The 14,050-nt window shown below is 38.2% G+C and overlaps 1 protein-coding gene across 1 annotated transcript in view; it reads right to left on the bottom strand.

The window, feature by feature from the left end:
- SPAG17 (sperm associated antigen 17) overlaps positions 1-14,050 on the bottom strand; it is a 200,298-nt gene that overhangs the window by 96,431 nt on the left and 89,817 nt on the right. The window contains exons 20-24 of the mRNA XM_053889321.1: positions 13,134-13,312; positions 11,521-11,618; positions 3,773-4,012; positions 2,676-2,787; positions 410-568 (exon numbers count right to left, since the gene is read on the bottom strand). Coding sequence (XP_053745296.1) covers positions 410-568; positions 2,676-2,787; positions 3,773-4,012; positions 11,521-11,618; positions 13,134-13,312 — 788 coding nt within the window. The remainder of the gene's footprint in view (positions 1-409; positions 569-2,675; positions 2,788-3,772; positions 4,013-11,520; positions 11,619-13,133; positions 13,313-14,050) is intronic.

Genomic DNA, 14,050 nt, shown 5'->3' with positions numbered 1-14,050 from the left:
CCAACCTCCACTCAGGCAAAGACCAACCTCCACTCACGCAAGGACTAACCTCCACTCACACAAGGACCAACCTCCACTCAGGCAAAGACCAACCTCCACTCACGCAAGGACTAACCTCCACTCACACAAGGACCAACCTCCACTCACTCAAGGACTAACCTCCACTCACGCAAGGACCAACCTCCACTCAGGCAAAGACCAACCTCCACTCACTCAAGGACCAACCTCCACTCACTCAAGGACTAACCTCCACTCACACAAGGACCAACCTCCACTCAGGCAAAGACCAACCTCCACTCACTCAAGGACGAACCTCCACTCATGCAAGGACCAACCTCCACTCAGGCAAAGACCAACCTCCACTCATGCAAGGGCTAACTTCCACTCACGCAAAGAGGCAGCCACTTGCCTGTGTCAAGCTTTTGCTCTTCCTCTCTTTCTTCTTTCTCATCTTCCAAAGAACTATCCTCTTCTTTTTTTTCCTTTTTCACAATTTTCTTAGGGTCTTTTAAATGAATTATAAAAGTGTGCTTGTCCTTTTTCACAGTCGCTTTGATAAAAGTTGGCCCTGGGGAAAAGCAGGGGATAGAAGGTGGGCTTGCTGGTCATACCCCATTAGGGCGCTTGACAAGACATGTACATAAGGCAGCATAGAATGTACTCCAGGGAGTGGAAACACCTACGGATATCACTAGTTTACAAAAAGATGCCTAAAGGAAGAGAGTGAGGGTGGAATCCCAGAAATGAATGGCAGGTGGATCAGGGAGATGTTGCAGAGTTTCTTCTTCTTCTTTTTTTAAAGTAAATTTTGTTTTAATCTCAATTTATTTTGAAGGAGAGAGACACAGAGTGCAAGCAAAGGAGGGGCAGAGAGAGAGGGAGACACAGAATCCCAAGCAGTCTCCGGGCTCCGAGCTGTCAGCACAGAGCCTGATGCAGGACTCAAACTCATGAACCTGGAGATCATGACCCGAGCTGAAGTCGAACACTTAACCAACCGAGCCCCCCAGGCGCCCCTGTTTGCAGACTTTCTCATCAAATTACAGAAGAGAAAATACATTGGCTGAGGCTACCTACACTCAATTTTGTGATTAATCACATGAGTCAGTTGATGTGAAAGGGTTTTACAATTTATAAAGAATTACATCAATTAGTTATAGCAGTTATTATTGTTGATAGCAACAAATAAGCATTTTCCTAACGGCCCATTCTCTCTTCTAGTGTTCTGACTCGTTTTTGGTCCCCTTTCTCAGCTTTCTTCTTCTTTTTTTAAATTCAGCATATTCTTTTCAATGTTGAGAGGGCGACCATCTCCAAAAACTGATAGGATTAGGATAAAATTACTGTATTTACTGTGACCCACTTGAAACTAATAAACGTATGCATATTCAGATCTCGATGAGAGCAAGGAATAGTTATTGAAAATAGAACATAACAGCACACAACTTGAGTCCAGTAGTTTTCTCAGTTATGTGATTCTAAGCTCCATTTTTAATGACTACTAATTGTACCCTGTACCCAAGGATGATATTCAAAATATCAAATACTAAAACACATGATAATATAAATATGTGTACCTATATATTAATAACAACCCCTGCCATGTTTCCAGTAAACAAACCTTATATAATAAAATGGCCTGACATTTGATGTAAGTTGTACCACCAAGCACTGTTTAAATAATTTGAATAACTTTCAGGCTTTTTGATTTTAAAAATTATTGGTGTGATCTTTTATTTGATGTGGCAGTTACTTACTATCTAATAACGCTTCTGCTTGAGCCATGATTTCACACAGGGAACAGCATCTAACGGTTGTAATAATTTCCTCATTAAATGCCTTGTTATTAGATGACAAGAGAGAAGGAAAGAGAGAGGGACTGAGAGAGAGGGAGGTAGGGAGGGGAGGAGAGGAGGGAGAAGAGGGTAGGCTGGCATCAGGTGGAGTGTGGGAATAGGAGGAGCCCGTGTTGCCCCCTCCCGGGGGGCATAACCTTGTGGACATTACACAGGGTCTTCCCGGACCTCCTCACATCTCTCAGAGACGACCAGCTAGCTCCAATCCACCTGAGAGATCTTTAAGGGGCAGTGAAAAGATAAGCCTTCAAAGATGTCCCTGATAGGTTCCCGGGGAAGAAATATGCATTTTCTTCATGCTGTTTCCAGATTAGGTCCTCTGCAGTGCATCTGCCAGATTCCTCTCCCACTCACAGGCTTCTGAATCCAGAAGCAACTTCTCTGTAGCTCAAATAACTGACCTCGGCGGCAGGCCCCCAAACTCTGTGCTCCAGACACCAACCCAGAAATTTGCTGTAAACTCACAGTATGTGCTTGGTTTCTGAGATGTCACTACGTGTTGTAATTAATACTACTAATTAACTCTTTGCTTGTTGTGGTTACGGTTACAATATTTCCCGATCATAGAGAAATATGTTAGGACTTTCACCACTGGAATTTTCTTCACAGAGCGTCCCAGTTAACCTCTCAGCTGGCCCGTGCCCTGCAGGCGATTGTAACAGAAGAGTGTGAAGTCTGGAAATCCTGAATGTGGCGCATAAGAAACTGCAGTGGCCACATCACCACCCTCACCTATCACACTCATGGTTCAAGACCTCGAGACCACCTGAAAGGGTTTACTATCTTCCAAGCTATTAACCAGCTGCCTTCAAAATGTACCTTTTTCAAATGTTGTCTTCTCTACTTCAATCTGCCCTCCATCTGAAGGATACAGGTAAGAATTTGTTCCAGAGATTTGGATGGGTACCTCTCCCATATTGTATCCACGAAACTACAAGGGAAAAATCATGCTTTGAGTGTGGAGCTGCAATTGACAAGAATCAGCTCATCGATGTGAGCCAGTTCCAGTCGCCATAAGCTCAATTTCTGCTAAATGAATGTCTGTCACTCTGCAGACTCAGAGGCCCATGTCCATATTATCTTTAGCACCTCCTGTGGTCTTACAGTGACAGGCAGAATTAAAGGAGGTCCAAGATTTTAAAATCTGTTCACTGGAGCGCCCGGATACCCTAGTGCAAATCAAATGACTGTACTACTGAAAAGCAGTGGGAGAAGAAATCGATTTCTCTTCTGTTGGCTGTTAATTTTCTGTTTAAAGTGAACTGATATTTTGAGGAATATTGACACTTTATTCTTTATTTTTTGACACACTACATTTTACGAAGTCCTATGGTAAAGGCATGTTTTACTAAACGTTGCTAACAGAGCTCCCAGTGATTGGTGATGCATGCTAACATCTGAGAACTGGCTTAGAGTAGCTGCTAGAAAGGACAAGGGCTGTTTCATTTCTTTTCCATCCATCTCTTTCCCATTAGGTTTTCTTCGTAAGACTGCTTGAGGGAGAGGTTTTACCAAAGCATACGAGCAAAAAACGTGGGTGTCTACTCAGCAGGTCCTGTCATGGAGACAAACACAGCCAACCTCTGTGCTCACTGTGATCTTTCATAGTTGCTTATTTACACTAACCTAAATGAATGTTTTTGTGTCAAATCTCCATTCTCCTGCCCTTAGTAACCTGGCTTCAGGGCACTCATGGAAAACTGGCCTCAGGGTGTTCCTATCTTGGTGACTGGCTACAAAGAACATCCTAGGCATTAGAGGGTGGAGTAGGGTCTGAGATCATCTTTGCTACAAGAAACTCCAAGGCCTTCGGTGGGGTCAGTGAAGACTGGGAAACTTGTGTTTCCACAGAAGCTGTGTTTCTCCCAAAACAATGAGTAAGGACCCAAAGAGGCTTCTTACAACATCGATTTTACCGGATAAACAATCCCAGGTTCTGGATGCTGGGGGTGCTCCTCTGTTATTTCTGGTATCTTCAGCTGGTCTTCTTTAGGTTTCTCCTTCAAAAAAGATTTTCTCTTCACAAGCTTACTGTCTTCTTTCTCTACCTTTTCCTTGCCTTTCTTTCTACCGGTTTCCTTACTCTTCTTTTCTGCTTTTTTTTCTTCCTTTAAGCGCTCTTCTTCTGCTAATCGATCTTGTTCTTCTTTCCATGCCTGTGAACACATTCAAAAAAATTAATGGGATTTTGAAACACATTAGATCCCACTCAGGTTCATTTGGGAGAGTATTTCAAATGCTTTTTGTAAGTGGTATCTCTAACAAGTTAACATCCTGACCTGGAGACCCTGCATTTAGCTTTGCTTCTCTTCTCTCACCCAACTTCCTGGTACTACACCCTGCCAAAGCTCTTCAGATGTTACCCTTTACTCAGCTGCTTCTCTCACCCGCTGCTGCAATTTTCTTTAACGCAGGTCTTCTTATCTTCAGCCTGAACTATTACAACAGCCTCTTAGCTGGTCTCCCTGCTTCCTATACTTTTCCACATGAGCTGAATCCCCAATTTAGATCGTAAACATGGTTAATCAGCAATATGGCAGACCAGATGTTCAAAGAAACATTCCTGGCACAAAATATTTCAAAAGTGATAGGTAAAATATAAAATCATCATAGTGCATAGCAGGGCTGGCAGCAAATTGAGAGGTATGAGAAAGCACTAATCCAGTAAGGAACAGGAGAACTGAGGAGAGAAGTTTCCGACGGCTATCTGCCCATCCCTGGAGGCCTAGAACTGGAGTTTTGATGGGACTAGAGCAATAACATGGGAGTCAGACCTATGAATAGAGCAGGTATTTTTAAAAATGACACCTTTGTTGGGTGAACTAAAAACTTATCTTTCCCCATACAGGAAAACCATGAATTCTAGCTTGCTTCCTTGGCCCTGCGTGAAAGGTGAGGTGGGGTGGGAGGAGTCTTCCCTGAGAACTAACCACAAGTCTATCTTCACAGCATGCCAAAATGTACATTGCCTTAAAAATGTATTCTAAAAAGACTGTGGGTAGATATGAGCTCACAAATGAAAATCACAAAACGTGAGGAAGTAAGCCAAAAGCAAGAATCTGGAGAAGAAACAAACTATGAGAACATATCTGCAAAGACTGAAGGTATTGGAATTATCAAATAGAGGATGTAAAATAAGTATTTTAATCTGCTTAGTCTTTAATTTGCTTCAAGAGAAGAAAGGATCAAAAGTATAAATAAGAAATAAGACATTTTTAATAGGCAGTAAAAATGAGTTTGAAAGCCCTCTTAGAAATGGAATAGACCTTTAGAAAAGCAGTACAGTATTTAAATAGGTAATGGTTGAGTCATTTCCAGAGTTGATGAAAGACACAAATCCTAACAGTCAGGAAGGCCAAAGAGTTAAAAGCAGGCAGTAATGGTCGTGTGCTGGATCTACCTCAGGTTGACTGGAAAGAGTTTATTGGTAAGTTTTCAGGAATTTTGCGAGCTGGCTGTTAACTACAGCCATTATTTAAAATTAAATTATACGAATGCACACTCAACATATTAAAAACAAAGACATTAAATACTCAAAACTTACCACCTTCTTCTTTTTTTTTTTTTTTTAAATGTTTATTTTTGAGAGAGAGAGAGAGACAGAGCATGAGCGGGGTGCGTCCGAGAGAGAGGGAGCCACAGAATCTGAAGCAAAAACTTAGCGCCTTCTTAATTGTTTTGTTACATTTCCCTATTATCTATGTTTTTGATGTTATTTATATCAATTATATCTGTATCATAGATATAATATGCGTGCAATGTAATGGTGTGCGACTGCATAATGCTTCCAGTGCTGCATTCAGCGACGTCATATTGATGGCCTGATGGGAGTTTTTATACTACACATATCAGCAAATGCTACAAAGCACGGACCAATTGACTGTTGGTTATCCAAAGTCATGAAAGTGATGGTGAAAATGTTAATAATGCAGATTAAATTTAAAAGTGTTCTGTTTGGAGTTGTTACATTGTAACTAGTAGTACAATAAACTGAGGAAATATTCTTCTAGTATCTAAAAAGTGATGCAGCTACCAAGTGAGGAACACCAAGGCTTGCTGCCAAACACAAGGAGCTAGGAAGGGTCAAGAAAGGATCCTCCCCCAGAGCCTACAGAGAGAGAATTACCCTGCCACCACCTTGCTTCCAGATTTCTAGCCTCCAGAATTGTGAGACAATACATTTCTGTTGCCTGGAAGCTTCCCTGCTTGTGGCATTTTATTACGGCAGCCTTAGGAGGCTAATAGAGTTGGGAAGGGTAAAACAATAATCCTGGATGATGCTCGGACCCCATGTTGGGAAAGTGTTTGTATCCGGATCCAACAGCACCTTTTTTACTATTTTAATACAGATGAAGCCTGAAGTGCTCATGGGCGATGACCCTCCATTGTAGCTGCTCAGTGGGGCATGCCTATGGGAACTTTATGGGTCTCCAGATACGGAAATTCTCTGGAGTACTTGTAATTTACACTGGAGCACTGATGGCCCTTGCCCCAGGAATAGATTGGAATAAGATATCTGGTAGTACAAATAACAAGGAAAGTAACTATTTTGGATACCACCTGTGTCCTTTTAGATGGAAAGTAAGCCCTGCTGTATAACAGCACACAACAGAATCCAGTTTCACTACAAGTCTGTAAAATGAGACAGAGCATATAGCTTCATCCCCAACTGACTTGTAAATAAATGAGTCATGGCCAATTGTAATGACACCTGTCCATAATAGCTGTTCATGAACTGATTCTGTTAGGAAGGCATACCAAAAACCACTGAAATTCCGGGTTGTTTTTTTTTTTTTTCTGTAACTGAATTATACCATAACCATACTGCAATATGGTGTAACTCTGGCATTGGTGTAGTCAATTACCATATGTAAATAAGTCATAATACTGATATTGATGATTAAATGTACTAGGAGATAGACAAATCTTCCTTCAGATGTAATATTAACGGAAAAATGACTAGCCTGAGGAAGAAATGGATTTTGCTAACTCTCAGCTAATTTCTGTGCCAAATAGTCTATACAACATTATCCTAAGGTACAAATAATACTGGATTAAAGGGGGAACAAATAATCAAAGTATTACAGAAATGTGAAAATGTATGTAATACTTTATAGGATGGCTTAGTTGCTTCTTTACTTCTATCCCTACTCCATACTGGATCTTCCAAGTGTTAGGCATATTCATACTGATACTATTGCTGTACCAAATATGATTATTTTGCTCTAAGAAAGCCTGGGCCAAGAATTAGGGCTTGACCTGTGCAGTAAAGAATTAACCCTGCCCAGAGAAACGTTAGACTCTTGCCCAGCTTATGGGAGGTTACCTCGAAGGCCTTAGAGCATCCTGCCTGATGAGTGTCTTTGTTTACTTGGGGGCCTTGGACTACAACAGATAGTGCAATTTATAACGTAATTTATAGTGGGGTCTTTGAGCCATGTGCTATCAGCGTGACCTCAGGAGAGGCTAGACACAGTGCAACCGTGTGGTCCCTCAGTCATGTCTGTGTAACGGACCCCCAACAAAGCCCTGGACACCAAGGTTTGGGTGAGCTTCTTATATGTCAATACTCCATGCATGTAGTCACACACTGTTACTGGCAGAGATAAGCACTGTCTACACAATTCCACTGGAAGAAAACAAAGGAAGCTTGTGGCTGGAACTTTCATAGGCCTTGCTTGCCCTGTGTGTGCTTCTCTTTGCTGATTTTAATGTGTATCCTTTCACTGTAATAAACTGAAGCGGTGAACATACTAAAAAGTAAATAAATAAATAAATAAAAATTATTATCTGATTCAGCAAAGAAGTTGCTCATGTCATTGATGAATGAGAGAGACCTATTCCTTTGTTGTTCATTTTTGTTATACTTGTTCACATCAATGAAAACATCAATCAACATTCATATTGAATGTTTGTCAATTGTAATCACAGGTTGACTAAGAGCTTAGTAAAAATCTGTGAAAGTATTCTGTGAGAATCAACTGGCTAAATGGAATTTATAACAAAAAGTAGTATGTTCTATAATTTGTACATTGTGTGCTCTACGCACTATGTTATCAGTAAAATTTAGAATAAACATTTTTTTTTCCTGAGAGAGCTATTCCTAAACATTTTCCAGCACACCACTGAGTATTTTCAAAGCAGCTGGAGAGAAAAGGTAAACTGTTGGGGTGCCTGAGTGGCTCAGTTGGTTAAGCGCCCCACTTTGGCTCAGGTCATGATCTCACAGTCCGTGAGTTCCAGCCCCGCGTTGGGCTCAGAGCTGGAGCCTGCTTTGGATTCTGTGTCTCCCTCTCTCTCTGCGCCTCCCCTGCTCATGCTGTCTCTATCTCTCAAGAATAAACATTTAAAAAATTTTTTTAAAAAGAAAAGGTAAACTGTTTATAAATAAATGACAAATTAGATCAACAATTTATTAACAACTACAACGTCAACCCAGGAAAATGTGGAACAATATCTTGAGAGTACTAAGAAGATATATAAAAAAAAACAAAACAGAATTTTACAAATGAAAACCATATTTAATGATTAAGGGTAAAAAAAAAAAAGCCAATTTTTAGGTAAGTAAAAACTGAGGGTTTTACAAACCCCCACTAAAAGAAGTTTTAAAGGAAATACTTCCAAAATATAAAATGTGAGAAGAAATGCTTGACAAACAAATGATAAGCTAAATAACACTGACTATGTAAAACAATGACAATAAGAATGTTCAGTTTGTGGGAATAAGAAAAGATAAAATAAAACTTAAAATATAAGTTGGGAGAGGGAAAGCAAATTTTAAATAATATTAATAGGTCCTTGTATTGTTCTGGAAGAAAGTAAAGATATTTTATTAAGTTTAGACTTCATTAAATTACATATACAAGTTGATTCTAGAGCAACCACTAGTAGAAATAGAGTGCATACATTTTAAACTTCTGTCAAGGGCCAGATAGTTAATATTTTAGGCCTTTTGGGTCTAGAGGCAAAGTTGAGGACATTATGTAGGTACTTATGTAGTAAGCGAGGAAAGTAATTTTTGCAAATATTTTAACAAGTCATTGAATACAAATTTCTTTTGTAATATAAGTCTACTAATAAGAAAAATAGAATTGTTTTTTGGGGGAGGACAACATTTCACTTAGGTTTCAAATTAGTGTTGCCATCATTAACTGATTGAGAATGAAAAGACAAAATAAATTCAACATAAAATAAAGTAAGAAAGGTGGAAAAAAGGATCATAGAAAAGGCAGGATATAAAAGGATTCAACTCTCCTGTTAAAAGAGAGATCATCCAGATATGGATTTTTTTTTAATCTAGTTTATAGTCCCTCTGTACAACAGATATGCTTAAAATATAAACACACAGCAAGGTGAAAATAAAGAGATGTAAGCTGACAGTTAAATGCTACCTGAAAGAAAGAGCTTATCCCTTTATTTTTCTTTATTAATTTCAGAATTGGTTTTCTAAGGCTTATAAAAACTCTGTTGGGATCTTGATAAGAATACCATTGATTTTATAGTATATTTTATTTCCTAAGTTGAATCTTCTCATCCATGACTATGGTATATATTCCCACTTAATGAAGTGCGAAATGTCCTCAATAATATGTTGTAATTTTCTCCATAAAGACTTTGCTTATCTTTTATTATTCTTTTTGGCACCTTATAGTTTTTGTTCTTCTTGTGAATGATATTTGTTTTTGATTACATTTTCTAATTGGTTGTTGCTAGTAAATAGAAACTCCAGTGATCTTTTTCCATGTTGATACCTAATAGTGATGCTTGTTAGTAACAACGCAAAGTCTATAATTCATTCATCATGGCCACAAAAATTCTAGATAAAATACTATCAGATCAAACCCAGTTATTTATTAAAATAATAACATGCCATGAAAAAATAGTGCTATCATTCTTAATCTATAATGTGCATAAAGACAGTTCTAGGAGATTATTCAAAATTAAAATTCCTAGATTTGACTCACAAAGATGTAATTAAGATGGAATGAAGGCATCTGTATTTTTAAGTCTCTTCTCCCTGGAGACCCCTAGGCATTCATAATACATGTCTTTGTGGGATGAGGACTAAACTTTAGGAAATGCTGAAGAGGAGTTTGCTTTAAAAATGCAAAGATTATTCCTATTATTAAATAAGTCTCCATACTTCAATATATCAATAAGAAGAAAAACCAACATACATTTTTAAATTTTAATAAAGTAAAGCAGCAACTAATAATAAACTCAAAGATTTGCCATGTAATGATGTTTACCATTAAGACCACGAAGCTAGGGAGGCTCACCAATATTAACCTACATTGTTTTGTGGTTTATTGGATACTGATGGGGGTGTGGAAGTCAGCTCTTGCCTACCCAGTATGTGAGCTTACAAAAAATCTACTGTAATTATTATTATTTAAAATTTTTAAAAACATTTATTCATTTTTTGAGAGACAGAGACAGTGTGAGCAGAGGAAGGACAGAGAGAGAGGGAGACACGGAATCCAAAGCAGGCTCCAGGCTCTGAGCGGTCAGCACAGAGCCCGACGTGGGGCTCGAACTTAACAAACGTGAGATCATGACCTAAGCTGAATGCTTAACTGACTGAGCCACCCAGGTGCCCCGAGATTCATCCGTATTTCTGTATGTAGCTATAGGTCATGCATTCCCAGAGCTGTATAACATTTCATCATATGATTAAACCACGCTAGGCATTCCACTGATGTATATTTGAATGGTTTCTAGTTTGGGAGAATTAAAAATAATGCTGCAAGAACAACTCTGTCCATGTGTCTTGGGGCGCACATCCATGCATTTCTGTTAGGCATATCTTTAGGAGTGGAACATATCTTTAGGAGTTAGGTGAAAAGAAAATCGTTTGCTTGACTTTAGTAGATATGCCCAGTTTTCCAAAGCGGAAGTGCCCACTTACATGTCAACCACCAGTGTATGAGAATTCACTGTGATTCACACCTTTGCCAAAATGTGGTATTGTGTCTTAAATTTTAGCCAAAAATGGTTGATCTGACTACATAAAAGTAAAATATTTCTGTATAAATAGAAAAATAAATGGTGCTTATTAATAAGGAAATTAATACTTTACATCTATCCAAATTTAAACTAACAACATTTCTTTGAAAATAAGTTAGATCTGTAGATATTATCTGGAAGTGATATTCATGATACTTTGCTATAAAAAAAATAGTATGTGGAAGAGTAAAAAAAAAAAACAAAACCAAATCTAAATCAAAACCAAACAAATGAAAACCCTCTTTATATTTGTGTATGCATGAATGTATAAGTATAGAGCATACCAAGTTGTTAATATTTCTTATTTTCAGGGGTTTGGAGACACAGAGTAATTTTGACTTCTTATAAAAGCATACATTAAGTTTGTAATTAAAAATTGGAAACAAGAAACAAACACCTGCAGCAGAAACAGAGATGATATGAACAAGGCACCACATTGGATTTGGGTTTTATAAAAATGAATGATACAGAATTCCTTCAAAGTCTATCATCTGGAGGAGGAGACAGCTTGGTGGGGAGACTGCTCTTTCATTGCAGATTCAATTATTTCTGAGAGGTTAGCAAAAAAGATCACTTTTGTTCCACCACACAAACTCTCTATCACACAATAAATTTGAATTTGTAAATATTCAGTGTCATCTGTCTTTCCTTGAATTACCTTGAGAGAGCCTTCTAAAATAAAAGGAATCTTTTCCTTCTCTTTTTCTTTTTCTTTTTCTTGATCCGCTATCTCTCCTTTGCTCATTCCTTTGTTACCTAAAGCCAGAGAAAATTAAACGTCTTAGTGACTCTCTACGACGAAGGTTCATTGAAGGACCAAATGTCTGAACTGTAGGGGATCTCAAAGGCTATCAAGTTCAACTCTCCATTTATTCATTCCTGACTCCTTCTCGCTGTCTCCAGAGTGGGTGTCTGAAGTGGGACTGAGCTCCTCCAAGGATGAGGAACTCAACGACCGGGGAGAATGCATTCCATTCTGTGTTGAGACCTTGAAGCTTTTACTGAAGTAGACTCTCTATCCATAGAGCTTTAACCTAATTAATCCTAGCTTAAGACCACAAAGAACAAATCTAACTTTTTCTTCCACATTGAAGCCCTCCTCTTGCTATAATAGTCCTTCTGTCTGGAAGATTTACAACTTTCCTCACTTAAGAGGTCTCAAACTGAATGCAATACCTACCAAGTGTATTTCAATCTCCAACTAACCGTATTCTGGATTTAACAGCATCTAGATAGTAATTAAACTTTTGGTTCTGTTCAGAAGCAGAATAAAGAAAAGGCAATTTTTCCTGCTCATAGGCAAGTGTGGCCCTAGACACTATTGTGAGAGGGTACCCCTACCTCTCTCATATAGTCCCACCCAGCATCCCAGATACTTAGTGCTGTCCTTCTGTGCCCCTGTCAGGAGAAAGGCCAAACTGATGGATGGATTATATAACCATTTGAGTGGATGGTGACTGATTCATTAGAATTAAGTCAAACACAAATTCTTTTGGTAATTGACAGAAGTTGCAAAATCTTTGGGAAATATATAGCTTTGCTTCTTTATGAGAAACCATTCTCAACTTATGCTATCAGAAATAATGAATATTATTAACATGGAAACCATTCCCTAGTGAGATATCCTTATTTACCACACAGGTTACCTCATTGTTTTACTCCTTTATCAAGTACCCTTCCTCTTTTTTTCACTCTCTTCTCCATTCCCCAACAGCATCAAAGCCATGGAAATTAACAACAAAAATAAATATATGTATTGACTCCACCCCTTGTTAGGTGCCTGTCACAAATCCTCAAGAATCCATTTTCCCTTTATTTCTAGATTCCTACTCCCAATTAGTCTTGAGATTCTTCTGATTGCTCTTCCAAGAAATGTCTTGTTTTAATCTCCCTTTTGGAATCTATAAGTATTCTAATGGAAACATACTGACTCCGAATTTGCCTCATATATTGTCAACAAATCTTAGCTGAAACTATCAACCCTACCAAAATGAAGACTTCCGGCATTTCCCTAACATCACATTTAATCTGCAGGACAGATCGAATCTTCCAGATCTGGCAGGAGGTGGCATCAATATAAGACAAATATCCCATTATCCCATCACCAAATTGATCATATTTAGAACTCAGCTATTCTATTTTTTAGAGAAAGCAAAGAGTCACAGAAATTTGTAGGCAACTCGATTTAATACTGAAATATTCAGTCTTGATTCAATTATCAAATGGAAGAATGTCTTGGGACTTTATGTGTAAGTTCAACCAGTGACTTACTTTTAGGTTTTTTAACAGAATACATTTTGTTAGAAGTGATTTTGGTAGTAGCAGAATATTTCAATTCCAGCTCGGCCTTGGTCCTAGTGATTTCCTCAGCCATTTTAGATTCCTGATATATGGCTTCTTCTTTTATGATCCAATCTTGAATGGAGTTTGCAACAAGTTCCAAATAATTCCTAAAATTAAAAAAAAAGCAAAGAAGACAAAATGACAATCGAGTTACTGTTAAAGTCAGTAATACTTAAGACACCAACCATGCAAATAAACTTTGCAAAAATGAACTGATCCTAAATTGCCCATATACCAAATGCAATAGACTCAATTATATCCTAGATGTAATTCGTACAAAGTCATCAAATATAAATATCCAGTGAGCATATGAACAATGCCCAACTTCATCCACAATTAAAGACATGCACATTTAAAAATGAGATGTTTCTAACCCAGTCAAGGATTCAAAAGTTTAATAACACCAAGAGTTGATGACAGTTTAGAGAAACAGTCACTCTCAGCACTGTTAGCTGGAGAGTAATATGGTACAATCTCTTTTTAGAGCAATTTTATAGCATAATAGAAACTCTTTCAAGTGACGATAGCTAATTGACTGACTGGATTAATTGAAATGCTCCAGTCTTGCTGTAAACTTACCGGCCTGGGAATACCCACGCTGTAAATACTGTGCCCTACGCTGCATGTGCACTTAGGCTCACATCTGTGAGTTGTTGCTCACCAGGGGTCAGTCATATTTGTTCCCAAATCCATTCATTCTATTTATGTGGATGACTGTAATTATTTTTAATTAAATGTTGTATATACTTACAACATTTGAGTGTCCTTAGAGAGTTGTTTCTGAGGAAGTAAGTTGAAATATTTAGGTTGGATAATCAAGATTAGTTATTGTCAGATTGTGTGAA

This window comes from Panthera pardus, unplaced genomic scaffold (genome assembly GCF_024362965.1).
Source record: "Panthera pardus isolate Hobbes unplaced genomic scaffold, ASM2436296v1 HiC_scaffold_11, whole genome shotgun sequence".
Classification (NCBI taxonomy): Eukaryota; Metazoa; Chordata; class Mammalia; order Carnivora; family Felidae; genus Panthera; species Panthera pardus.
The sequence above is the reverse complement of the archived record's forward strand: the minus strand, read 5'-3'. Positions and strand labels throughout refer to the sequence as shown.